The sequence below is a fragment of the Haemaphysalis longicornis genome, unplaced genomic scaffold (genome assembly GCF_048455015.1).
Source record: "Haemaphysalis longicornis isolate Haplotype H1 unplaced genomic scaffold, Haemaphysalis longicornis Haplotype H1 scaffold_9, whole genome shotgun sequence".
Classification (NCBI taxonomy): Eukaryota; Metazoa; Arthropoda; class Arachnida; order Ixodida; family Ixodidae; genus Haemaphysalis; species Haemaphysalis longicornis.
Window position 1 is genome coordinate 49,523,375 of NW_027526460.1, and position 27,443 is coordinate 49,550,817.

General features: G+C 51.0%; 1 protein-coding gene across 5 annotated transcripts in view; it reads left to right on the forward strand.

Annotated features, from left to right (window-relative positions):
* Window positions 1-27,443, forward strand: part of LOC144152880 (uncharacterized) — a 350,752-nt gene that overhangs the window by 142,578 nt on the left and 180,731 nt on the right. For 4 of the 5 annotated variants that reach the window (XR_013319246.1, XR_013319245.1, XM_077684404.1 and 1 more), the window contains exon 2: window positions 5,517-5,596. Coding sequence is in view for 2 of the 5 variants with exons in the window: in XM_077684404.1 (XP_077540530.1) it covers window positions 5,535-5,596 (62 nt within the window). In the remaining 3 variants the exon portion in view is untranslated. Of the gene's footprint in view, window positions 1-5,516; window positions 5,597-22,432; window positions 22,564-27,443 lie in introns of those variants that run through there. The other variant, XM_077684406.1, reaches the window with a different exon arrangement.

Consider the following 27,443-nt stretch of genomic DNA (forward strand, 5'->3'; position numbering starts at 1 on the left):
CGAAGAACTGATGCCTGGCGCTCTCATCCGGGCGTCCGTGCGAAGCCTTGACACGTGCGTGCTAACTATCCTTTCCACCGCCGTACGGCTTTCCAAGAAAAAAAAAAAAGGAGGGGGGATGTAGGCAGATCTAAACTAAGGTTATGCCTTCGTCGTACTGGGTAAGGCTATACTCTTAGCCATTTACCGCGTGTTTTTCCGTGCGGACACTTGCGATGAGCGAATGAGAGACTCCAAGTGTTACATGCAAGAAGATTTGCTCCCGCCCCGTGGTTATTATGATGCGAGAGTTAAAAATAAGCAGAAGTGAACAAGGCAGAGAGAGAGGGAGAGAGAGAGAAAGAGAGAGAGAGAGAGAGAGAGAGACGCTTATTACAGTCGTGGGAAGCGTTAAGCTTTGAAAAGAAACGCGCAAGGCTGGGGTATACGTTGCGAGCTCAGACGGGCCGGCTGTGACAAGCGCTGTTGTCGCTTTCGAGGTGCGTCGTGCGCCTGGGAACCCGTGGGAACGGCGGGACGCAGCTGGGGAACCGGTGGCCACGTCAACGGTTCGCGGGTTTCTCAGAAGGAGCCACTGGCGGCTGCTAAATTGCGTAGGTGCGAGGTCGCGCATTCTTCGCTGGTGTGCACACCGGAGTGCCGTCAGGGCTCGTTGTACGAGCTACCGCTGCGGTATTGCGTACCCGAATATAGGTCGAGCGCGGGTATTGGCGGGCGGCGCATGCTTGTTCCCTGCGGGAAATTAAGCAAACAGACAAACAAACAGACAAAAAATTGTGAGGACGCTTAAAGGAGCACTGACACCAATTTTCGGCGTTAATATTATTGCACAGTTCGCTTCCTTCACTCAACAGAATACCCTGGCTGAAATATGAGCGGCCTGCGACGCGAAGAACATAGTTCAATTGGATCTCATTTATCGCGCCGACGGAGCAGAGCGCGGAGCGGCAATCGGCAAATGGACATCAGCGTGACATCACCCCGTGAAGCCAAAAGAAGTGACGCGACTGCGCTCGTCAAAAACTCGTGACGTCACTTCACGCGCGCGGCCCCACGAGCGGCGAGCGGCGCAGCACCCTCTCAAGCGGGCGCCGGTGATGTCCGCACAAAGCGGTGAGGTCAGGCCGGGATTCTGTCATACGCGCCGTTCGGGATGAAAGCGCGGGAATTTGAAACAAACGATTTTCAGGCCGTTCAATGTAATTAACTATCGCGCGCTGAAGTATTTGAAGTGCTGTTTCAGGTTGGCCAGACCATTAAGCATCGATAAAAGCAATAAAAGTGCAACATAAAATGTTCGTGTCAGTGCTCCTTTAAGCACGTCCTCCAAGCTCAGGATGCAAAAGCATTGACGTCAAATTGCTAAACAGACATGGTATTTCGGGCGTCATCGTGCGCCGCGCCGTGCGCCTTGGCTCATTGGTGACTGGTGTGCCTCTGGGTGACGCATAGGTGGTGCTGCTAAACTCAGGCGGTGTGTACCGACCCCGGTGAGTGTCCAAATGAACGAATCGTTGGCCAAATTGCCTTTGCGAGTATGTGGCGCACTTCGTAGCCAATGGGAGGTTCAGGGGCCACTTCCCTGCTACAGACACCGGACCCTGTTTTTTTTTTTTTTTGCTTAGTGCACCGTTGAATGATTTGGCATTAATAATAATATTGAGTTGGAAGTAGGGGTTGCAGCGGTTTTCAATACGTACTGATGCTATCCGAGAAAAAGAGGGCGGCAGGAGTCCGCTAGAAGTAGGAGTTCCTGTATAAACATCCCCCTCGCGAGGGGCACGATCAAATGCAGAGCATTTCCGGGGGCGCACGACGTTAAGTAGTTTGCGTTACGTTAATGTTGTTGCACTTGTGGCAACTGCTGACGAGAGAGCAGCCCTCGTTAGCAGTAATTTGAATGAGTCAACGATATAAGGCGCGTTAGTAGCGTCCCATTCTGTGTTGGCTTTGTGGCGCAGTGGGTAGAGCACCATGTACAGTGCGTTCCGCCCGCAGGGTCGAGGGATCGAAACCTGGCGCCGGATAGTATTTTCTTTTTTATATAGTAGGTACAATGACGGTGCGGACTACGGACGTCAACGCGGGTGACATCGTGAGTTACTGAAATGCTCTGCATTTAAAAGGTTTCCTGAAGCGGCTGCGAGCGGTCGGTGTTTATGATTTGCGAATATGAGATGATCCCTAACAGAGCTTAATAGTCCCTAACAGTCCCTAACAGCATCTAACAGAGCGCAGAGTCCACGCTGCCGGTGCATCTACGGTCACGTTACAATTCCTAACTCTACTTGTGATTGTACACCCATGAATAAATATCTGTAAAGCCATGTGTTTTCGCTTTTCTGTTGCCCGTCACCTACAGCGCGCTTGTGAAGACAGTGAAAATGGATTACTAACTAGCCCGATGTTCCACGCTGCGATCACGCTCCCGTCATCAAAAATTACGCGCGCTCTCCCATGTGATATCCGTAGTCGGAAATGATGGAAGTTTTAACACTGGCCAGGGGGGTCGACCCCGGCCGGGTAAGTGACGCTGATAATCCGTCGCTCTGCAGATCATAGCCAACAAGGCGTGCCCCGTTCCGAACACAGCCCCGGGTATCGCGCCAGACGCAGTCGGGCACAGCGGAATGTTGCCAAGCGAGAAGAAATTGGAGGTGCATGTACGGTACACGCCAAGTCTCGCTATCGGCTTTTCCCGCAGGGCTTCGTTGCCGTGCGGGGAAGTGGACCGCTTATGCGACTGGATGTTTGCCGTGTAAACACGATTTCTGTCAGCACTTTCGCTCGCCGAGTTCTCTCGCGATAGAGCGAAGGCTCTCTGACTCCCCGGCGGCGACGTCGGCTGCCCCGCGTTTACTTCTCGCGGAGCCATTGCTGTTTGCAACGTCCCCCGAACCTCTTTTCTGCTGCTCCTGGACATGTGTTCGCACGTCAGCGCGTCCTTGGAATTGTGCAGGCCGTAAGGCCGACAGCGGTGTAAACGGAAAGACGTGACCGGCCGAAACTATATACAAACGCGAAAGTTTCCGAGACCGGTATTTGCGCGTCGAGGTGAAGATGTACGTCTCGGTGGTCTCGCAATCTCGTCCATCCGTGTGAGGCCAACGCTGTCGCGAACTTATGTAATAACCGCCGATAGCTTTCTTTGTGCTTGTTCTTCTCTCACATTGCTGTTTTTGTTTATCGGTCTTTTTCGGGTGGCCAACCTTCGCGCGCACTTTCTCGACTGTTTCCTTCGGAGGTGTATATAAAGGTCTATCATCGGTGAGCGGTAGCGAATGGCGAAAAAAAAAAAAAGTACCGGAATGAGCGCGATTGGGAACACGGCGCTGCGAATTGCAATCACGCCACGATTATTGTCCCGGCGTCATCGTCATCCTCGTCGACCCCGTTCAAGGCTGAGCAAACGTTGTCCTCCTTCCAGACAAGATTGCCTGTTCGTCGGTGTTGGGCTTCTTGTTTCTGTCGTCGTTACACGGTTCAAGATTATCTTTTCTTCGTAGTTTTGTCGGAACGATGCTCTCTGTATGTCCTAGATAGTTCCGCGGCTACCTTTCTTCCAACCCTTTCTGTCCGCTCTTCTCTTGTTTTCCCCAGCAAGCTCGCTCCAGGAATGGCCCGTAAAAGTGCGTTCATCCCCCTAAGCGTATAAGACAATAAGAGCACAACAGATTGATCTTCTATTCTCCTCGTGAGCGTTCATAGGCCGTTCCGAGCTGGTGCGTTAGCTCAGCGTACATTTTTAAGATAGCCAAAAAAATAATCAGTATGTCTTCTGTTGGCAGAAAGACTTAAGTTACATTCTCGATCTTTGATGTCTGTTCTTGTAACTCACGAGTTTTTTTTGGCAGTCACCTTTTCGCACGTTTTTTATTGCGGGTGATCGGCGGATTGTGCAAGGTGCGGCTGGAGAAAACAAGCTTCAGGTGCGAAGAGAGTCTGACGACGCTCCGAGACGGGCAGATTCGATCCCGCCCGTGCAGGCAATCAAATTTCGAATGCACGCATTTGAACACGATAATGAAGACGCGCCTCGCGCGCAATTGTTAGCGCAATTATTTCTACGCCAACATCTCGCAATTTCCTGAGCTGTTTTTTTTTATATATAGCTTTGGAGTATGCGGCAAATGTGGAGGGGTATATTCACCACTGGGTCTCCATGTCAGCGGACTATGAGGGGGAGTGAAAGGAGGCAACAAAGATCCCGCTAACCACGTCAGGTAAATAGCGGGAGGGGCGCTGAGACGCTCCTATAAATGCAAAAAAAAAAAAAAAAATCCCGGGCCATCTTCACTAACGTAAAACGTGAGGAGGAGCCAAGCATGCAGTGTATAAGTGTATTCTTGGCGCCTTGGTGGTTTTGTCCACGGAGATGAACCCGTTGGGGGTAGAGGTATACAGATTTGCTGTAAAAGCCTATTGTCTTTGAAGCACGAAGTGTTCTAGCGCGAGGCGTAAACGAGTGTCCCAGTGTTGTTTTATTACGCGTCACGGAGCGTTCCAGCGCGAGTTGTAAACGAGTGTCCCGGTGCTTTTTTAGTACGCGTTACGTTCTAGCGCGAGGCGTAAACGAGTGTTCCGGTGTTTTAGTGCAGCGACGACATGAGATGACGGTTACGACGACGACGACATGAGACGCCGACAGCCCGAGCCTCTAAGGGAACCTAAAATGATTCGCATTCCGACGACATGAAATCAGTATCTTGGCGTTGTTTTAGTCGGGTTTTTTTTTGTTGTTGTTGTTGCTCGCGTGTGTGGGCTTTTATCCGTGTTTCCTGTTCAAATAGGCCTTACTGTAGTCATTATATACGCCGAAAAAGGTCACATTGACGCTACCAGGTGTTTTTTGGGTTTGTACCTGGCGTTATAAGCTTCTCTTAAGTATCCTCCAGCAAGCGTTCGCTGTAACGACTGTTGACAGACTAACATCGTGTACTTTTTCGAACAAGGAAGGCACGCTTACATTCCTTTTGTCAAAGGTGACAGCGTATGCATCTTCCTCTTCGCCAGATATACGGCTATACAGCCTTACTCGAAGGTAATGTTGGAGTCCCGTACGTTGCCTTGTAAGCTAACCAAGCGGTTCGCGCGGTAAGCTAACCAAGCGGTGGGCGCCGAGTGTTGTGATCACGCCGAATTAAAAGTCGAACTACCGGTTTCTGTACCCGAAAAAAAACTGTGTATGACACTTTTCATACCTAAAAGTTTTGTCGTCTGGCATTCCCTGACGTTATGCTGGATTAAATCCTTAACACGGGACCTTCCGCTAAGTGTTTTTAAACGCACTTCCGTAGTACGCAAACTTCGCCCAAAATAAATCAATACCTCTCCTTTCGGAGCTCGCTCGAAGTTTCCCCCTAGGGCGGTTGGCATTTGCCGCATCTAATTTGCCTAAAAAGGTTACCTGCATAGCGCGGCTGGCATTTAGCGCATGCACTCCGCCTTCGAACGAGATTTCTGCATGTGTTTGCTCGTGGGCAGATTTTAAAGTTCGCGCCTCCTGGCTTTCGCAGGCTGACCGCCGGAGCACAATGGACGGACCTTGCCAGAAGTGCGTCGGCCAGTGCAACGGATACACGCCGCATTTCTGGAGGTGAGTTTGGCGTTCCTCTTTTTGGTGATGTTAGTTGTTGCCGCTCCCCGCTTCCATCCAGACCTCCAAGGACGTACAAGCGACCGTGTATGGTGTTACTGCGCAACGAAATGTTTTCAAGTGCCAGAAGGAGGAGGAGGAGAAACTTTATGCCATCCGTTGCGATTTCGGTTACTCCGAACCAGTGAGGGGCGTCCTCAGTGCAGGACTCCCTGGCCGTGGCCGGCCAAGCTGGGAGCAGGGGTCGGAGCTGGTCAGCGTCACCACCCACTATGAAGGGGTAGGGTCGGGATTGGGAAGGAGATCTGGGGTGTTCGGGCATGCCTACAATATGTGGTATAGTGCTCCTGATACGGGGAAGAAGTACCCGATGCTTGTGGCAATACAATAACAATCTGGTTTTGTGGCCATGCTCTCAAAACGTAGGGTGCTTGAAATCGGAGTGTCTGTGGGGTTAGTGGACAAAGATGGCCCGTGACCACGCCGGATGCTTGAAGGAAGGTGGTCTAAATTACCTTTTTCTTTAGAAGCACACACGGCCAAACCATGTGGGGACATTGAACAGGTAACGATGCCATCAACAATTTTCACTTCGGTTCAAGAGTGAGTTGCATGTGGTTCACCGCAGTACAGGGCTCATCCGTCAAGTGCTCAATTTGTTAGCGTTAAAAAAGTTGCGAAGCATGCAACTCTTAAAGGCAGGTTTCAGTGGTCAGCTACGCCAAAAGGAACAAGCTGAAGAATAAAAACGAGACGACAAATAAAAGAAGACCGGGCAGAGGTGTTCGAAGCTTTTTTTCCGATACTTCGTCCGAATTTAAGAAACACTGTTCATCAAAGTAAATTCCGCACCAGGGAGAAAGATGGGTCATAAAAAGGTCGATTATAGCGGGGAATAAAAGATTAAAAAATAAGGTCACGGTAAGAGGTACAGAGAAATGATTACGTGCGCGTTTTATATGCCCCGAGGTCGTCCCGTAATTTAGCTAATATACTGGCAGGCGTGCCTTCGGCCAAGGAGTCCTGAACCTGCGCAGCTCCGAGCCCGTCGAGCTCATACCTGTCTGGCTGCTCGCTGAAGTTTGGACGGGTAGGAAAAAAATAAGGAAGAAAAAAAGTAAGAAAACGTGAACGCGGGACCTGCTGCTTTCTCCCGAAAAGGTGCCTTGGGGCCGTGTGGAAAAGAAGCATGCAGGAAGGGCGATATGGGATGCAGCGGGTCATTATGCGCATTACCCTAATGACTCCTGCCCGATCTTTTTTCTTCAAATCGGTTTCTACTCTGTGCGCGAAACGAATGGTTTATGTTTGCGTGTGAGATGCTTGAAGGAACTTGTGCCTTACCTTTCGCCGTTGCCGAACTGCCACCGTCGGTTTTTTTTTTTTTTTTTTTCTGTTGTGAGCAGCCTCATTTCGCGGGACGAGGCAGTAAGATTGAATTAGATATGCCAGCTACGGCGGGGATGGCATCGTTCCGATGCGAACGCAATACTCGTACGCAATAGCAAATGAGGAAGCACATATTGCTCGGGAGGGAATTGCTGAAGCGCCCCTGCTTGCCTCTTCGAGCCGCGGAAATTCCTAAAGTGTTTCTTCCGGCCCCAGAGATCGTTTCCGCGAAATCTTCGGGTAGCAGAAACGTCAGTCTCTAGGTGGTCTCTGAGCGAAAAATATGCGATTACAGTTATCAGACTTATCACCACTGGTGTCGATGTCATCATGCCCGGACGCGTGTTTCCGTAGCTTACTTCGGGTATATAGCTGACGGCTTTTTATCTTAGAGATGATAGTATTGCTTGGCCTATATATACGTAAACGGTGAAGTAATCTTTGGTCTGTCCGCCATCTGAAACACGTTGGAACCGAACCGAACTCTTATGCGCGGAAAATGGGAGCACCACCGATTGAACCAAACACGGCAGAGGACTGTATGGCGTTCTGTGGAATGACATGTGCTTGTTTAATGTCGTCGTGATGTGGACGCTGGTAGGTGCAGTGTAGTAATAAATGCGCAAGAACGCACGATTTTTCTCGTTTGAGTACTTTTCAGTGCTATTCGTGCTACACCGCGAGATGGACGTTGCAGTACTGTCGCACCGGGGGTCCAGTAGGGCTGTACAAGGTAGAATTATATCTAGACTCTGATTTAGGAATTTTGTGTTAGGGTATCAAAGGGACAGACAACCGATTTTCGTCGAGTATGTTTTCTCTATCCCAAATGAAAGTACACCACTTAAAACAACCTAACCCGAAACGGTTTTGCTGATAGCGCCCTAGAACTTTTGAAATCGGAATTCTTAGATCTATGAGCCATACGTGTCTTGGCAAAAGGAATGCTGGCAATAATGACAGTGAGATGTGCGGCAACAGACTTTTAACTGTACGTGAGATGAAAAGAGGTATTTAAAACATTATCCCTGGCTAAAACAACAGCATTGTGCAGTCTTTATTTGCTATTAATTCGTGCGGTTTTTGAATCAAGCGTAGAAACCGACGGATTTGTTTAAACACGTACGGTAGTGTCACGTTTCGACACCACATGACGCCACCTTTAAAAAATTTTAGTGCCAAATTAAAATTATTTCCGCCTGTTCATTTGGAAAATCCTTATGGTTACCCCACTATATAAAATGCTGCCTTTCATATGAGCTTGATCACATGTACTCCACAAAATCCCTTTAACCTTTAACCCCTTTAATCCCTTTAACTTGGGCCATGAGGCGTGCTGTAGTAAGGGGCTCGGGAGTAATGAGACCACCTGAGGATCTCTAACGTGCGCCGAAATGGCGAGACACGGGGGTTTTCTTTCTCTTTTCGCCTCCATCAGAGAAACTTCCGCCGCGTCCTAGATCGAATCCGTGCCCTCGCGCCCAGCGGTACAATGCCTGCTACGTGCACACTACCGTCGAACTTGCCGTGCTGCCCTGCCGACGGCAAGTTTGACGCTGGTGTGCACGTAGCCTTAGCCACAAAGCCACTTCTGGACATGCGATGCACTTTTTCAGTGGTGTAGACGCGTGCGTACAAATCAGAAAACAAAACTGTCCGCTTAATCAATTAACGGATGCCGCCAGACTCGCGTGTACATCCTACATCTCAAAAAATGTGTTAATAACGACTGCCAGAAGCAGCCCACATTTCGAGGATCGCACAATTCGCTCCCCCGCCGCAAAAGCGATCGCCGCCGTCCCGTGTTCGTCGTCGTGTAATGCACGCACGTCAGCTTGCCCAATTTTCAGGCACTCCACGGTTCACCAACGCCGAGCCGAAGGGCCGCCGTGGGAACTCTTTGTACTTGGTTGAAGAAGGAGAGAGAGGGAGAGTGCGGTGTACACCGCGAATCTCCTTATTGCTGTCACGGGTCTGATTAATGCTCGGCCATAGCGGCAGCTTCCAGTAGTCCGGCCTTTCATCTCTGGGCAAACTTTGCTCCCTTTTGTCTTTTTTTCCCCTCTCTCTGATTCCCTGCTGCGGCCTTTTGTTCGTAGCCTGTTCCGGGCGCCATTTTTCACTTCTACCCCGAACGTGTCCATGTTTCTGGCCTTGGCTTTCATTCTTCCTTTTCTTCTTGTTCTCTTTTTTGCGTCGGAAGCGCGCTGGTGGTCTGGTTGAACGATGCATGCAATGCTGACCTCTGACACATCGGCGTCAGCGGGCTGCTAAATGATCCCTGCCATCGGACTCGGCTTTTGCTATCTGTTATGCGATCACGCACGCGCTTATTGAAGCGCCCTCTTTACCCACATCTTCGCCCCTGCTGCTGAAGGTGATTACTCTATAAGTTCTTGCTTTCGCAGTCTTTCTAGAAGCGCGGCGTTCCCTGCGTGAATGTGCGAGCGATGCGCTGCAGTGGTATGAATTCGCTATACGCACCGTATCGGTTCTGTCTGTGCTGGGAGTGAAGTAATGCGTGAAATCATAAAATCTAGCTGTTTTGTCTATAGAAAGGTTACGTGTGTCATTCAATAAAATCTTTTTCCCGAAAGATAAAAGAGTATACAGGAAATTGCAGTCGTTATTTCGTTTACCCCAATGTTTACTTGTTTACAGTTTTGCGCCCCAACGGGGTTACACCCGCAGCTCCCGGCAGGTGCTCGATGGGAGCCGTGCGCGGGAACATAGAATAGAGAGTTTTAGCATAGCGGCTAGCGTGCGCTACGCTAGGGTCGGTGGATAGCGGGTCCCGCATGCGCATGCGTGTGCGGACACGGCGAGAAGGGCCACCCTGTACAGGAAACGAATATGCGCGGGCTCGGCGCGATGGGCGGCCCGTCCCCGCGGTACGAATGCGCACCTGCTCAGTCGTATCCCGGTACCCGCCGTTCCTAGCATAGCGTATGCTTGCCGCTATGCTAAGACTAATATTTTCTGTGCATATCAGTTGGGTATTCGCCGCTGCGTGGGTATAACAGTAGCTAGCTCTTTGTGTCGTGCACGATGTGGAGGCGGGCTTGAATTCTGCCAATTCCTTATATCCTGGGCCAGTCGTCGTGATTGGCCCAGGATATAAGGAATTTTGCTGAGCCTAGTACGGGACTGTGAACTTGAAAAACCTTCTTTATTGGCCTAAACAAAACAAGTTTTTCTAAAGGTATACTCGTTCGCGTTGTTGTCTTTATAGTTTCGTGTCTGTTGACAATTGGAATTCCCCTCCGGCTTCGGCAGTAGTGTCTTTCTCTTCTGTTTCAGTCGTTGCTTATAGCGTTTTCCGTGAATTTTGTCTGTAATACTTTTTTACATTCTGTTTGCAATATATTTTCCTTTTTGCACCTCATCACTGTCTCCACGATATCGTACAATCACCCAACATCAATACAGTCACCCCAAACCTGGGCGTAGGAAGCTCTGCTTCTAGCGGGGCCGCCGTCTCCAAGACAGTTCTAATTGAAGAACTCTGTCTATTCGCCTAGCTGCAAGCCTCTTTTCTTCTTTTTGTTTGTTTCTTTAACAGCGGAGCTGCTCAAGCTTAAGCTTGGTCCGGTGGCGTTATCAAAAAAATACCAAGAAAAAAAACTGCGCCGCCTGTAAAGGGTGCACCACCGCACATAGGGTATTATAACGGTGAAGCCGGCTTTCGCGCATGCTAGAGTGTGATCACAAGGGGCATATGCGTATGCGCACCCCCTATACTATATCATTTTATAGGTGATAGTCTTTATTGGACTACTACAGTCAAACCCGGTTATAGCGAACTGCAATATGCACGACGATTAGTTCGATATATCCAATAGTTCAAAATAGCCGAACCCGCCTATAACGAATTTTTTGAAATTTTGTTACGAGTTCGCAATACGCGAGAACCCCCCCCCCCCCCCCCACCTTCATGCCCCCTCGTCCTGCATGCCATCCCCGCATGCAGAAACGAACATAATAAAGTATGACATTGCCATACACAAAACTATCTATTCATTGCAAGCAATAAAGCCACTTTCCGCTGTAACTACCTACTTTCCCAAAAAGCGGTGATTCTTGTTTTTAATGTCATTTTGGCGGCGTCAAGTAGCACAGCATTCTCTCCATAAGACATCATTTGCATCAGTTGCAGTCGGCGTCCTTCAATATCGAAGCAATATTGGTGGAGTACATTAACTGCCGAAAGCGCTTCATTAGGCATCGGACGGCTTATCTTCGCGACATACTCTGCCGCTTCGGTGCTTCCAGCAGCGCCAGTAGCCATGACATGGGCAACGGTGTCGGCTTGCGAGGGGCTCACAGTGAAGGCAACGTCGTCGTAGACACTCAGGCAATTCTCGAAGGGCACTCCTGTCAGCACAACATCGGCAACGTTGGCGAGCTCTTCTCACAGTTCATCGATGCTTCCTTCTTGGTCCGGACTGGCTGACTGGGAGGGTCTAATCATGAGAGAGGTGCGTGGGAAACAGTTACGGAAAGTGCCGGGAGTCACATCGCTCCATGGGAGGCTCACATCTCCATCGCAGCCAGTCAACATCTCAATCGCCGCTCTGAGACCATGCATTTTGGCGGCAATTCTAGGCGCGCCGAGTTCGATATATCAGATGTGAACTTCGTTATATGGAATATGTTCCGCATGTATTTTTGTAACTGAGATTTTTTTGTTCGATTTATAGCATAATTCGCTCTATCCGGGTTCGTTATAATCGGGTTTGACTGTAAAACGCGAAAAAAATTGCGCAGGTTGCACTTGTGGTTCAAAGCTGGCGAAACAGCGGGGCTGGAGGTAGACCTAGCCTCTTCTCCCCTAGGATCTGCTGTCGGTGTGGGGACCGACCGGAACGGCCTTGTAAAATCCGGCTAAACTTTACCTCACTCCTCGACACCTACAGTAGCCTAGCAAAAACATCGCCAAACCAGAGTCCTTCAATGCTTTACATTGAAGGACTCTGGCCAAACCTAACAAAACTTAGAAAAGCCAAGCAAAACCTAGCAAAACTTAGCAAAACCGGAAGAAGCTCGGTAGAACCCCAGCTACGCTGTTTTTCCAGCCTTGCACCACTACTGCAAGCTGCGGATTTTTTTTTTTTTTTGTCTAAGTCACATCATGCTTTGTAAACCGCCCTCAGTTTCTTTGCGGCTTATAATAAAGCGCGTACTCAATCTTTCGTTCCGACATGGTTTTAGCGCTACAAATGGACGAACGCAAGAAAGAGGACGGGACAGGCGCTACTAACAACTGGTTTTATTGCCATAACGTGCAACGAAATATTGTCACGGGACTACTTGACAATGCCCCATGGCGGCACAGCTCGGCATCGAAGACGACGTGGAAGAGGGCTCGAGCAGACTCAGCGGACTCGGTCATGGCCGCTTGTAAATACTGTAAATAGATCGTTCCACCCCATTACATCGTTCGTCTCATCTGTGTCCTGCCGTCGCGTAACAATATATAGGAAAAGAAAGAAGCAGGATGCGAAGAAGAGGTGTGCGCAGAACTTCACTAACCAATGGTAGCGCTAAAACCATATCGCAAAGTTCGCCCCAACTCGCCCAGCAGCAAGTCCTTCTCAATCTTTCGTCTTTTTGGCGTTTCGCTGCCACCCTATATTGGTAGCCTGCAGGCAGACGAAATTTGAAAATCTTCGCCAGCCTCTTGCGTGTTCCGCGAGAAACAAGAGCGCAAATGTTGATATCCGTCCGGCCTCGGCCTTATTTCTCCGAGACGTGTCCGCGCGTATAACCTAATCTGCCAGGAGCCTCCGTGCATACGCACCCGTTTTCATGCACTCATGCAGCGACTGTAGCAACAGCAGCAGCAGGAACGCACAGTGGTAGTCTATATGCAAATTTTTGGCGTCGAGATTTTTGTCGCTTGACAACATCTGTGGGCTTCGGTTTTAAAACCGTATTTATATTCACGCTGTTTTTCTTTTCTTTTTTTTACCCCGAGCTTACACTCCAGACTAAGATGCATCCAAAGATTTTCTGTGATGTTTGCCGCGCGCGTACGTTGCATTCGATTTCGCTATGCGAAGGCGTATTGTTTTTTCGCAGTATCAACGCCTTTGTAAAGTCGCATTCCTTGTTTTTCCTCGCCTGAGCGGCGAACGCTGTGGCTACCACAACTTGGGGTCTTTGTACGGCAATTGTATCCGCAATCAGAAATGCCCGGCTTTATCAAATGAAGCATTAGTTGCATACATAACCACGCTACTGCGCTTATTGGAAGGTCTGTCGTAACAACTGTGCGTGTACGTTCTTATTTTTTTTTTCATTCGAAGAATTACTATTATTATTATTTTGCAAAACGTGGTTTACAATGTATTTCACATTTCTGGTGAAGCATTTCAAATTATCATGCTTCTCTATCCATGAAACAGTCCCACGACTGCGACCGCCTATTTGAAGCCCGGTAGTATACAGATAGCCACAGCAGGAACGTGCTCTGGCGTTATTTGAGGATTTTTGTTTTTTTTGCTCTAAAGAAGCATCGCAGTCTCCGCAGAGTTCTGTTGTCGGGACATTTAATGTGAATTAGTTTGAGAATGGAGATGATATACAGATAGCCGCATGTTTATTCAACTCCCAGTTCATTGTGGACTCGGATTCAAGACACGGTATTAGTATTAGTCCCCTGTCGGTATGCAGCTGCTGCTTCAGAACAGTACGACGTGTAATGTTCACACAGAGTCAGCCTCAAGACCGCTACGGCTTCGGGCAGCTTATGTTGATTCGCGATCTACGAGTCGTGGTATGCATATGCGGATGGTATACTCGGACGTGGTGTTCGAGCAAGCCCTTAATGCACTGTCACGAAGTTTTGCCAAATGAAGCCAAAAGGGAGAAGGACAATAGGAAATGACCAACCGATAACCCAACTTAAAGAAATGCCGCTGTATTCTAGTGATGTGTAATTATAAGTGGCCGACTGCATACGGCAACATGTTCATGCTGCGGAGCATTGCTGCATGGTTTAGAAGACATTATCTGACACCACTTTGCTAGCCAGATAACTCTGGTTGCTAGCACTGTACGTGATGTCGATTCCACCAACCACTACCAGTCGAGTCTTTTGTCCTTAGAATTCCGCGTACATGAGGAAGCAATGCTAACGAGGGGTATACATGTTTTTTTCTCGCAGGCACCCGTGACAGGTCAATCGAATTTTAATGCAAACGACTCGCGGTCCTCGTGCCACTTTCTCGGCACAAAATAAGCGCGCGACATGTTCCAGAGTTGAACAAACCGCAGTGCTTTCTCGGGTGGCAGTTTCACCTTTTGACACCTGTCACGAAGGCAGGTCCTTAGGCCGTTTGTTCTCGTCGTCCTCTTAACGTGCCTCGTTTCGAGTGCCGCCTCTCTCAGCTCCTTGTCCATTCACGAAGGCCATATTCTAGAAGTCCACCCTACTGTCTTCGGACACGCCGTGCTGCCGACTTGAATGACGTATCCCCGAGCCGCGAACGGACCGAGATGGGATCCGAAGAAGACAATGATAGTCCTCCGCTCACGCCCCCGTCCCGCCCCCGCGCTACTGTCTCTCGTTTCGGGTCAGCCGCCCGAGTTAAATGGCCTCTGGCACTCTCGCTGTGGGACCGACTATATACGAAAGCGATTCCGATTGGGACCGCCACCACTGAGAGAACGGTAAGGCCGCAGTGTCGTGGCATCGATGGAAGTGTGAAGTGTTCTAACGGTTTTTATCCGTTTTAACGGTGTTTTTACGGTTTTAACGGTCGTCACGTATGAAAAGAGAACGCCGGTGTAAACGGGACGAAACAGCCGATGGGATGATGAGGGATCTCTGCAGTGTCGTCTGTCAGGAGTGTGCGGGTCGGACGGAGCGGGCCGTTGCGGCGCCGCAAAGAAGGGCCATTGTTTCGAGGCTACGGGGCACGATGAAGGCGTTTCCCTCGCATTGCGTAGGGAGAGGAGGGTGGTGAGGCTTGGAACGTGCGTCGTTGACGTCGTGAAGACTGCCGTTTCATTCCCACGCGGCCAGAGATCGTTCCCTTCTTGCGCTGTCCGCGCGCGCGGCCAGGTGGCTTCCCTCTGCCCGGTCGAGAGGAATCTGCTGATGTAGGAAGGGAACCGCGAAGTTGGGCACTGCCTCTGAATAGGAAGGCCTCAGGGCGTTAAAGTTTCCTCTGTGAGGCAGTCTGTAGATCTCTCGCGCTGTCTTTTCGCTGCGTCCTGTTTTAAACGGAGTTCGCAGTCTTTCGTGGTGTTCCTAAAGGCTGGGCACTGCTCGGCGAGCGAAATGACACGAGTTTCTCTGTCGTACGACCTCCGAGATAGGGCAGGTGCTGTGCTTACGAGCGTTTTCGTGCGGGTTCGCCTGTGGTGACTCGCCCACGCATTCACTAGATTGCCCACTCCGTTCCTCCCACACTCACCTTCTCTACAACTACGCACGCGAACTCACTCACTCACTCACTCACTCACTCACTCACTCACTCACTCACTCACTCACTCACTCACTCACTCACTCACTCACTCACTCACTCACTCACTCACTCACTCACTCACTCACTCACTCACTCACTCACTCACTCACTCACTCACTCAATGTCCACTTGGTAGTCGTTATTTTGTACTTGTACTGGCGGGAAAACAGGACCAAGATCAGAGTAAGGGTTAGTGAGTGAGTGAGGGTGATTTAGTGGGTGGGTTACTGAGTGTGAGAGTAGTGAGTGGGTCGGTAAGTGAGTGAGGATGAATTAGTGGGTGGGTGACTCAGTCAGTGAAGTGAGTTGACGATGGAATAAATCTCGACTTTGGGCTAGTTGGGTACACATGACACCTTGAAAAACGGCGCGTAAAAACTCGGCCGGAGAGAGGGCGAACAGCGCTCGTGTCTGTTTGCCCCCTCTCCTTTCGAGTTTTGTCACGCTGTGTTTCAAGGTTGATGATGGAGTTATTGAGTGACTAAGTAGGTGGGTAAGTGGGTGGATGAGATAGTGAGTGAGTGAGTGAGTGAGTGAGTGAGTGAGTGAGTGAGTGAGTGAGTGAGTGAGTGAGTGAGTGAGTGAGTGAGTGAGTGAGCGAGTGAGTGAGGGAGTGAGTGAGGGAGTGAGTGAGTGAAGGCGCGAGTGAGTGAGTGAGTGAAGGCGCGAGTGAGCGCATAGGAAAACAAAATATGCAGTTTTGTCTGGTAGAACAGACAGAACAGACAGTTTTGTCTGGCAGAACAGACAGAACAGAACAGTTTTGTCTGGTAGAACAGACAGAGCTCTACCTCTGCAGTTTTCTTCCCAAGGTGTTCGTCAACACACTGTGCACAAAGTAACGCACCCACGTACGCGCACTCTTTTTCTTTTCCATTTACGCCCGTTTTCTCCCGAGTGCACACCGCGCTCGGCGTTCAGTGCACGGACTCCTCGCGAACGGGAGAGGGATGGCCGAAGGGTAGGAACAGCTTCCAGCGGAGACTTCCCATTCGCGCCGCGTCGCCGCTTCTAAAGGGACGTTCAAAACTTGCAGCATTTGCGGGCCGAGGTAGAGAAACCGCGCTTACGTACGTGACCAGAATTCCAACGTTGAAGCTGCCAAGAATAACGAAAAAACGTCTACATCCTGGGTAGAGAGTATATAAACGGCCCGTAATATACGTGTTTCTCTAGAACTGCTACGGGAAGGTGGCAGGCGCCGTCTTACTTTTGAGCAACTTTTTTTTTTCTCTCTCCTGTCTTAAATGCGGCCCCGGGTTTGCCGTTTCCCACTGTGTGCAGCATTTATAAGCGCACTTTAAAAGGAGATACACGACTAAAAACAACGACGAGTAGAGAAGTCCCGCTGGAACCTTCTTTACTTCTCACCTCACGTCCCTACCTAAACCTATGTAACCAAGCACATATACACCTAACTATGTTGACAGCGCACTTTCGGTCTGTTCTTTTATTTCGTTTGCGCACTGTGGAGAGGTGCGGGGCTTGGGTTCGGCGCTGCGTCTCCGAGCTCGCTCCTTCTCAAAAGGAATGGGACAATCCTGCAACCTTGCGGGCTACCGGGCTGACGATAAATCCCCACGCGTTTTGTGCGCGCTGCGAGTTGTGAGCGGCTTTGGTTCTTGTTTTCGCTTCACCTTGCTCCCCTTTTTCTCCGGGGAAGCTTCACCTTCATCGCCCACTCTGGCGGTTCTTGTTATGGATGTTCGCTTTCTCTGAACGACAGAACTGTTTTAGTTCTTTCAGAACCCGAAAGGCCTTCAGCGCCTGATGTGCGCCGGAGACCTTCCGCGCCGTATCGGTGAAAGCGAGAGCTTGCATAAGGTGTGAAGACAGTATTGTTGGTCCACAATCACGGCGGAGAACAGCGCACAGAAACGGAACGGAAGATAAAAAAAAAAAATGTAGAGCCGTTCCACTCAATGTGAAAGCTGTCGGAAGTGCAGAGCAGTGATTCGCCGTAATGGGCTGTAGCGCCGTTATCCGCTCACTGGTGCCTCCCAATGCAATTCATATTTCCCGCCTTCGCAGTGATCGTGCGTCCCCTGCCTGAAACCGCGCCAGCGGTAGTTCTGTTCTTTTAGGTGCGGAGCACCTTATAGGACCTCACAATGTCCGTCCGCGTCCGTGCGCATAGCATTTACAATCGCAAAAAATCACACAGGCACCGGAAGGATTCGAGCCTGTGTCTGGTAGAACTGACAAAGTTAGTGCCAGTCGTCTTACCCACTGTGCTACGACCATGAGTTAGTACCCGAGAGTCAAACGGCTTACTCCCTCGGCTGTAACGGTACTGAGTGCATTAGGATCTCCCAATGTCCGTCCGTGTCCATCCGTGCGCACACCACCATGAAGATATTTAGGGAATAATCAAGGTGCAACTCACGGCTCAAATCGAATGACGGTCGGGGCGCAAATCGGGTGTCACTCTGGGCGCAACTTGGGTGTCATTTCGAGTCCCAGCACTCCACACCCTCGCCATCGTCCACAGAGTGGAGATGCTGCCTTTTTTTTTTTTTTTGTGCTTGCTTTTCCTCCCCCACGTGCCGGTGTTGCACTGCCGCTTTTTTTTTTTTTGCTTACTATCGTAAAAACCAACGCAACGAGCGTTCCTAACTAAATGAGCGCGGGCACTGCCGGTTAATTACGTACATTTTGCCTCAAATGTACCTACAGTTTTCTTTGGGCTGAACAACGACGGTATGTATGACAAGCGCCAGCGGTTCACGAGTTTCGAACGCTTATGGCTAAACCACCTGGCTTTCAAAGCCTCCGGGTTACGCCGTGACGCCAGCCGTACGACGGAATGCCGTGTGGCTCTACTTGGGTCCAGCGAGTGAGCTACGATGAGAAGGCGAGCCCCTAAAGTGCTCTGCACTTAAAAAGAGACAAACGCGGGTGCTTGTGCTGGGCCAAAGCTTCATTTTTGAACACCACTCTTATCGGGGGCATTGGGGAAACGTCCTCACCGTGTCAGCACACTGTGACGGATGACAGGCTGTCCGCGGTCTTGTGAAGGATGCATTTGGAGCTGTTGCAAAATCCTCTCAATCACTATAGAGACGAGAAAGATTGGAGCAAGAACGTGATGCCAAGACTTGCAGTTGTCAGTTTGTTCCTCGGTCATGTTATCGCGACATGTCTGTGGTAGACGACGAAGAATATGCTGACAGGGCATGGATGCATTCAGAGCCGAGAGAGCAGACACACATTATCCTCCTCAATTTGCTCCGAGTTCTCGATTATGCTCTTCTACAGAGCTTTTTTGCCTGAAAAGGGCCCCCTATTATTGTGTCGCATTCCGTTTGCTTTAGGTGGGGCGTCGTGTAATAGCGTCTTCGTTCCTGGAAGGAGAGTAACGAATTTCTCCCGTACGTCTCCCCCTGTGATCTAAGTAAACACTTGCGCTTCTGCGAAAACATATCGATGCTGTAGGTTCTGAAACCAACAGTCGACTTCTTGGAACCCTGTGATTCTCGATGCGCTATACGACAAAGTGGTCCGCATCTATTGGGCTCCAACTGCACATGCGCCGTTTAGAAACCCCGCAGATTAACGCACGTCGAAACGATGCGAATGTTTTAAATGGCTTGCTACCTGTTAGGGTCACATCTTGGTTTCCTGTTAAAAAAATAAAAAAGAATTGAAATCAGGGCATGCAGGGATAGTTTCATGCAAACATACACTAGAGGGAAATCTGGCGCCACTGTCTAGGGGAGCCGCACTTTAGCGAGCATTCCGTCATGTACCGGACAGGCACGTTCCACTTGTCCTTGGCATGGCTCATGAACAGGCTAAAAAGTTGGCTCTGGCCGCAAAAAAGCAACAATACTACTGTAGAATGTTCATAAAATTTGTTTTGTTATTATAAAATTGAACCTCCAAAAATATTAATTTGTCAGTGATTGTGTAGAAGCTTCATGCACGATGAACAAGAAAAAAAATGTTACCCTTTTTTTGTTGATATTGGCTTCGAGACAAAAAAGAAGCCATATGGCTAGCTAAGCCACGTAGGCGAGGAACGTCGCTAGCGGCAATGGCGGCGCCCACGGCGGCCCGCGGCTGCAGCGACAGATTTCCCTCTAGTATATAAGTATGAAACTATGCATGTAGCAGCCTAGAATTAGGGCAACACAGAAATAATTGTACGTCGAGGGCTATGACAACGAGCTGCTCCTGTATCGCTCCAGCCCTTGTGTCCTACTATAGGCGCCTTTGGCGTTAGAGACGCTGCAATCGCAGTCCTGACTTCGCATCTATAGACGTGCTCCATTATGGGCAGCGTCTTACGTCAAATAGGGCGACGCTCTACTACGCTCGTCCTTATTGTTCGCGCACGTGTGTACACGCCTTCGTCATTAGACAACGGTGGCGCGCGCACGCGTAATGGATGTTTCATTGTGTCCGTCGGGGCGACTCGCTGCCGTCGCGTCGTAGAATCGATGGAGGCGAGGTTCTTCGCTACCGAAGCGTCAGCCTCCGCGCGTTCCACCTGTTGTTCTCCTCCCTGCCCTGATTTCAATACGAAGGGCTGCTTTACGCTCCCTAGCGCTCGCCATCCCGGTCCTTGTCAGGTTTCAAGCGTGTCTCGCGTGACCCATCCCGGTCGTGCAGTCAATGATGGGGGCGTTCGCTTTATCCATTGACGGAGACTGGAACTACTTTCGAGCGACTGTATTTCGATACAGGGTTGGGGGAGTCGAAAATAGACGCTTCGCCGAAAATAAGCGAACGCGAGGAGAACTCTTCACTATGGAGCTGCCAACGCGGCCCGCGTTACTTAGATGCGGCTCAGCTCGATGGGACACGGAAGCTCTTAATCCGTTCCGGAAGCGGCCTTGATGATGACCGTGATGGCAGTAGTGAAACGGCCTGTGCTCGACGGGGAGTCGGCCAAGGAACAGGAAGCTGTTGCAGAGAGTAGCCACACTACGCGCGAAGATAACACCTTATGGAAATCAGACGGAAAACCGTAAGCGAACATTCGAAGAAGGAAGCGCACTTAATAATCTGCCTTCTTGTCTTCTCATTTTTTATTTCTGTTGTTGCATTCTTCGCCAGCTGTTTTTTTTTTTTTTTTCGTTTTAGGTAGGGTTTGGTGTTGGCAACAAGTATATATCTGCCCCCCTCCCCTCTTTTCTCACCGGGGGCTCCGTCGCGTTGTGTGTTCTCGTTTTTCTCATCGCGCCCAAGTTTCGCGCGCCGAGTCATGTCACGTTACGAAGAACCGTGAGCGGCGTTGGTGTGTCCTTCCGTGAGAAGGACGTCGTACGGTTCCCTCGAGAGGACAAAGCAAACGACTCAAAACTGCGAGCGGAAAACGTGCGCGGCGCTGGAAGAGGGGCGGCGTTCGGCAGTCAGCAACCGTACAGAGCCTTCGATTCCTCCACCGCCGGCCAGCGTCGGCGACGGGCAGCGACGAAACGAGAGCGCTCGCTCCGGGGCCATTAGCACGTCTTGGGCCAAGCCGAGCCAACGATGAGAGCGGCGGCGACGGTGACTGGTTCCTCGGCCCCGGTTCCCGTGAGAGCGATCTATTGGCTTCTTCCCCCTCTGCGTCGCTGGCTACGCGTCGCGAGCTAGACTGGGTCGCCTTTCGTCCTGCGGTGCGCCGATTGTTTTGGCCGCGCTGGACTAACGACTGAGCGGCCCGGCCTTATCCGGGGAAAGAGGGAGGAATTCCTTCCATCAACGTCGTTATTGAGAACGAAGGTGCGACTCGCGCGTGCGTGGCTGCAGTCGTCGCCGCTGCCGCCAAAGACGCTCGAACGAGAGCGCGCTCGTTAAGTCGCTCGTTTCATCACACTTATTTGCCGATGAAGGGGTCGTGGGGTTCGTTGTCGCTGTTGGCGCGCCTGCCGCAAGGCCATAGACCTCCCCTGAGTGTATGTAAAGTTCGGGCGCGCTCGTTATTGGCGCGGACATTACGGGTCGGCGCTCATTTCGTGGCGCAGCTTGTACGCCCTGTGGCAGAACGTGTCGCGGAGGTGGATTAACCGCATGGCGGTTCGGTTAAAGGTCGCAAGACGCTTCGTGAACGCAATTGAGACGTCAGCTTCGCTAAGAGATCGCCATCTGCCGCGAGACGGGAAAATGAGACGCGGCTATAGCGCCGCTAGCTGCGGGAAATTTATTGCGGTTTTCCATTGCTGCGCGGCAGGATAAAATTGAGATGCATGGGGTCGATGACATCAAATGGTCTTTTGCGATCAAGGCAATGAGCAACAAAGAAATTGCTTAGCATAGTTGATAACTTCACTATTTGCCGCGGTGGCTGAGTGACTAAGGCGTTGTACTGCTGGGCCCAAGGACGTGGGTTCGATCCCTGCAGCGACTGCCGTTTTTTAAGGGAGGAGAAAAACGAAAAGCACCGTGCGTCGAGATTTCGGAACACGTTAAAGATCGGCAGGTAGTTGAAATTAATCCGGAGCCACCCACTACGGCGCTCCTCATAACCCAAGTGAAGCTTCGCCGCGTAAAACCCCTGAAATTTGAACATCACATATCTGGAAACGATTATTGCTCTTATTGTTTTCTCAGGTTTACTTAAAAGAAAGCGCGATTCGTTAAACTAGCGCCGACTTTAGCGCCCGCCGGCATACCTGTCCTAGCCGGAGATTCGATCGGCTTCTGTACGAACGAGCTGCCTGACCGACTAACCTTAATATAGGTTGTTTTAAACGTGACCGACCGCTAAAGTAAGCCAAGGATCGAAGCCAAGACTCAGGGGCGAGGAGGATGTCAACAGTGTTTACTGTCCAGACAGAGTTGGCGTATAGACCTTGCGCAGGCGGCGTCGGGACTCCCTTGCATCCGCGTATGCGTATACATTCACCGCGCACTGCCTCGCCCGCTCTCGTGATATTATGCGCGCGTATCGTTGTCGAGCGGCCCGTCAGGGGCTGTCACGCCGCCCGCGCCGGCTGCAACGGGTGCGCGTATTTATCCTGGCAGCTGCTGCGTGTAACGTGTGCTCGAGGCGAGCTGAGGCCTTGCGCGAAGTTAAGCGGTAGTGGAGAGCACTGCGTCTCTGCTGAGCGGTGCAGCACGCGCCGGCCGGGTTCTGAAGGCATCGCCGCAAAAGGGGCTCGGCCAGACGAGCGAGTAAGTCCCTGACACGAACCGGTCCCCGCGTGCGTGCATCTCGTGTGCGGCCGCCTGGACGGGCGGCGCGGTTTTTGTAACTCTCCGGGCAGCCCTACTCCTCCCGGGTCTGTAGAAAGCGTTAGTGAAGATGTTTCCATCCGTGATGCTGGTCGTACGTAATGCGGGGAAGCAGAAATGTATGCAGTTCTAGGGAAGGAGCCTAGGCTTTGAGATGTGCCGGGTATCCGTGCCGGAGAAAGTACGCCTGCTCGTGGCGCGTTTTTTCAATGCGTAAGCATTTTAATGTCAACTCACTGAGGAAGCCCGTGTGTCCGTGTGTAACGCTTTGTGTGGTTACACTTTCGTCGCATGAGAAAATCCTCTTAATAAAACGCTTTAGGGCTGTCATATTTTCATGTAAGAGCGCCTATATTGACTCCTGAAAGGAATTGCTTCCCCGCAAAGCACTTGAGTATAGTAGTGAAGCGGACTTTAATATTGTATGTAGCGCTTCACAGTGATACACGGTGTCTTAACGAAGTATTTTTTGAAAGGCCCTAAGGACCTTCCTGCTTAAGTAACGGACTGCTTTATGGCACCTGAAAAAAAAATGCCTTTCCGTTAATGCATGCGCGTGAAGTACTGAAGCAGATTCGACAATTTCCCTCTGCGATTTCTTCTTACGCTGTCAGTGCACGCACCAGCGCGCAACGCGTGACTTATTACATCTCTGGAATGATGTGTGCTGTGTGTCAGGTACGACCAGCAACCAGCGAAACACGAAGAAATGTACCCTAGAGTGGCTTAGATGTCACCTTTTCTGTTCCTTTTGTGTACAATCACGTGGTCCGCGATACGTTTAAAAGCTCTCAGTGACAGCACTCACCTCCCGCATACACATGAAACTATTTCGGGTCAACCGTGTGCCCACGTGTTGAGAAAAACCGTGTTTAATAAAATTGCCAATGTTAGCCTTTGCATCTAGTTTTATAAAATACACTGCGGACGATAAGTGCAAAGGTCCGCATTGTGTTTTGCTTCTGTTGGGATCTGAATTACAGTATGACTCAGATCCTCCGAGTACGTAATTACAAAGAAAGCTTCGAGCTTTAAACCTGCTCAACTTGCCAATAACAGCGTTTCGGCGCTTACGCTTTCGCCTCGTTGTCATGTACGTTTTTCTTTTCTTCCAAACGTCGAGAACGACTTTCCACTTCGTCCCATTCTCGTCTCATTGCGAGCCCCTCCAATGCGGCCGGCTCGCGCCTACGGCTATCCGAGACGAGGAGGGACAGCACCGAGGCGTTTATCCGACGTCAAAGCGCGCATCTCGAAGCGGAAGTCCGCGGTCCACAATGCTGGCGGGTGTAAAAGGCGCGCCGTGGTTCTTCGCGAGCACCGCCGCACCGTCGACAAGGGGTCTTTTTAACGCCCGTATGGTTCGGAAATGTGGGGCAGCAGCAACTAGCCAAGCCAAGCCAAGCCTCCGAGTATGCCGGCCCACAACGCGGGGCCCGTGTTGATCCGCAGCCTTGCTCTTCGTGAGCGAACGCCACCGCGGGTGCGGCGCCCCGCGAGAACGGCTTCGCGGCAGGAGAATTGCAGGCCTGACCGCACCGTGGCATACGCCCCTTTGTACTCAATTATGGCGGCCGGAGCGCTTATTGTCTCTCGCGTCGCCCGCCCAAGGCTGCGTGTGCAGCCTGGAATCTGCACACGTTCGCATGCATATTCAAAGCGGGCAGGACTCTGTGTTCATGCCGTACGTGCCGGTGCTTCTTGCATCGCGCGTTTCTGCTCGGGCCACGCCCGTTTACACGGAGGTGTTACTTTAACCGGCGGCGACAGCTCGTACTTCCTACTGTGATCGCCCATTGTTCGGGGCGTCGTTGTGTTGCGCTTCTTGCGCTCCGATAGTTTCTCGGGCCGACGGCGCGATGTGTCTCAGCCGTTGATGACGTATGCAGTTACCTGCCGTGTAACCGAGGCTGACAGCTTGCCTTCCCCTGAGAGTGCTGCCGAGAGCACAGAGCACCAAACGAACCGTCTGGCTTAGCAAGCCGTCAAGAAGGTAGGCACGCGCGCAAGAAAGCAAACCGGCTTCGTTTCGTTCATTGTCGGCCAATACTTCACGTTGGTGTGAGCCATGAGTTGGGGGAAAACAGCTTCATATATCCGAACCACCACAGCTTAAGAAGGCCAGATAAGGCGCCATAACCCTCAGGCAGCTCTGAACAAACCTCCGTGCGGAACATTACTGTACGCCACACATATAGTGGGAACTTCGACACCAAGCACTACTAACACCCCTACCAAAACCCCTTCTTGGAGCAGCGGGAGCACCGGTTGATTAGTCCACTCTCTGAAGACCAACATCAACTGGTGAAGGGGCCCACCTGGAACCAAAGCAATCCCGGGCCATCTCCACTGACGTGAAACCCGGGGAGGGTCGAAGCATGCAGTATATAAGTGTATTCTTGGCGCCTTGGCATTTTTGCCAACGGAGATGAAACAGCTAGGGGGTACAGGTGTACAGCTTTGCTGTAAAAGTCTCTTGTCTTTGAAGCACGAAGCTGTCTAGCGCGAGGCGTAAACGAGCGTCCAGCTGTTTTTTTTTAGTACGTGGTATACGAAGCGCTCCAGCGCGAGGCGCGGGCGAACGAGTGCCCCGGTGTTTTTTTACTACGCGTTACGTTCTAGAGCGAGGCGTAAACGAGTTTCCCGGTGTTCTAGTATCGTGACTATATGATACGACGATTACGACGACGACAAAAGACACCAACAGCTCCAGCCCGTAAGGAGGTTCGCCCCTAAAACCAAGGCTTCGTGGACTAATGAGGCCTCCCATGGCAAGGGGCGATTACAACATCTTTCGTTGACGCGTCGCAGCGAATGAAAAATTTGCGTGCGCCCTGGTGCAGACAACGCCGACGCCGGCTTTATCGCTTTCTGGGACACCCAATGCTTTCGCATTAAAAGTCGTCCTGTCCGGTGTTCCTAATAGCGGGCCGCACGTCGCATTTTGCCGCACTCCGCCAGGAGTATAGAGGCGCTGTCGGGTGGTGTTAACATGAATACGAACACGTTGCACCGGCTCCCACTCGCGTAATACACGAAGAACCCGTGTTTTCAGAATGCAGGAGTCTTGTCAGCGCGCGTCTTTGCTCGGGTATGCCTCCTACAAAAAGGCTGAGCGATGGTGCGGCTTAATACCGAGGGCGTCAGTTGTTATATTCATAAAACGAGCGCCTCACCGTGTAATCTGCGCGCAGGCGGCAAACGAAAACTCGCGGCCCTTGTGCGCCGAGGCGAGCGCTGACCGGGGCGCAATTTGTCTTTGTAAATTACCAGCGCGGGCGACGTTCTAATTGCGAAATAGTTGCTCAGGCGTACGAGGATGCGGCGGCGCACGCTCCATTTCACTCCTCCCAGCCTTCCGCTGTCGTTTCCGTTTCGTTTTCCTCTTTTAGGTCGTTTGGCGACGTCGTTTTGCTTGTCCACCTTTATTGGATGATCCGGCTGGGCCTGAGAACCAGCGGCACAGCGATGTCGGAGGGGCCCGTTCTTGCCGAACGTCTTGCTAGCAAGCCGGAGCGTTTGCTTCCTTTTTTTGCTTCGTCTCGTTTTGTTTTCGCCCGAAGCGCCGCGGCTGTCGCAGGGCAGACTTAATACCGAGATACTATTATAAATGGGATCACCGACGTGTGCCAATTTTCGGATACGCGAATAGGAGGAAGCTGAAGCCGGAGGGGCGGAAAATTGAGTACAAGAAAGCACCTCGTTGCTGTTGCTGCTTTGATGTCAAGGAAGTGTACGCATATCCGGACTATAAACTTACCTCGGAGCTTGCTTATAGATTTGAATGTTAAAGACGGGAGCTGAGGAGTAGCAAGGAGGCTGGCGGACTTCTTGCACAAAAGTTGGGCTTTGAAGAGGATTGTGACGACGAGGGGAGTGTCGTGAATTAGGTGCGAACGTGCGTATAACGTCGTGCGAAGCGAAGAATTGAACTGTGCACGTAACTGCTGGTTCTTATTATGCACAGGCAATCGCAACTCATCCTACAGTCCTCTCCTGCCGAGAAACTTGTGTGCATGAACGCAGAAAAGGGTGGCTCATAGTGTAACGAAAGCAGCTTTATGAAAGCCACGTATATAATTAAAGTCCACGACACGCAATAACAGTATGACGACAAATTTCCGCAACTTTCTGTTTTCTGCAACCATTCGGCAGGAGGCTCACACATTGTAGCTGTCGTTATGCCGAATCTTGGATATTCTTATAGTAACGCGTTGAAGCTTCCTTTCATACAGAGAAAATGCGAACGTGTCAACCAAGGTCATTGTATAAAAAAACTGGGAGGATATTGGAGTATACTCATCTCGGCCATTGGGTGAGGCGCAGTCTGTCAGACCGTGTTAACCGCTTCACGAACTGGGGCTTTTCGCCAACTCCACGGTATGCTGCTCGGCCGGGAAGCCTGCCATACGGTGCGAGCCGCGTGCTGCGGCCAGATTCATGAATTGGCCCCCGCTTTCCTTTGTTCGTGCGAGGTCGGCTTGTTCGTGACGCGGAGGTAATTGGCCGAATGAATGGGAGTGCGCGCGCCGAGGGGCACGACCGGCGCGTGTATAAATCACGCGCCGGCGCTATATTGTTTCGGACCGCCGATGGAGCAAGTCCTCGGTTCGATCCACGTGTTGTTGCCACGCTCGCCGCTAGTATATGATGTAGCGCGAAACAATGCTCGCACCGACGACGGAGCAGCAGCAGCAGCAGCAGCAGCGGTTGCGGCGGCGGCCATTGTTGTAGCCCCCGCGTCGGTGCCTGTACTACGTACTCGCTTGCCACTTGGCGAAACTGACACCGGGTAATTTGGCGCCGGTGCGTTGGCGAAA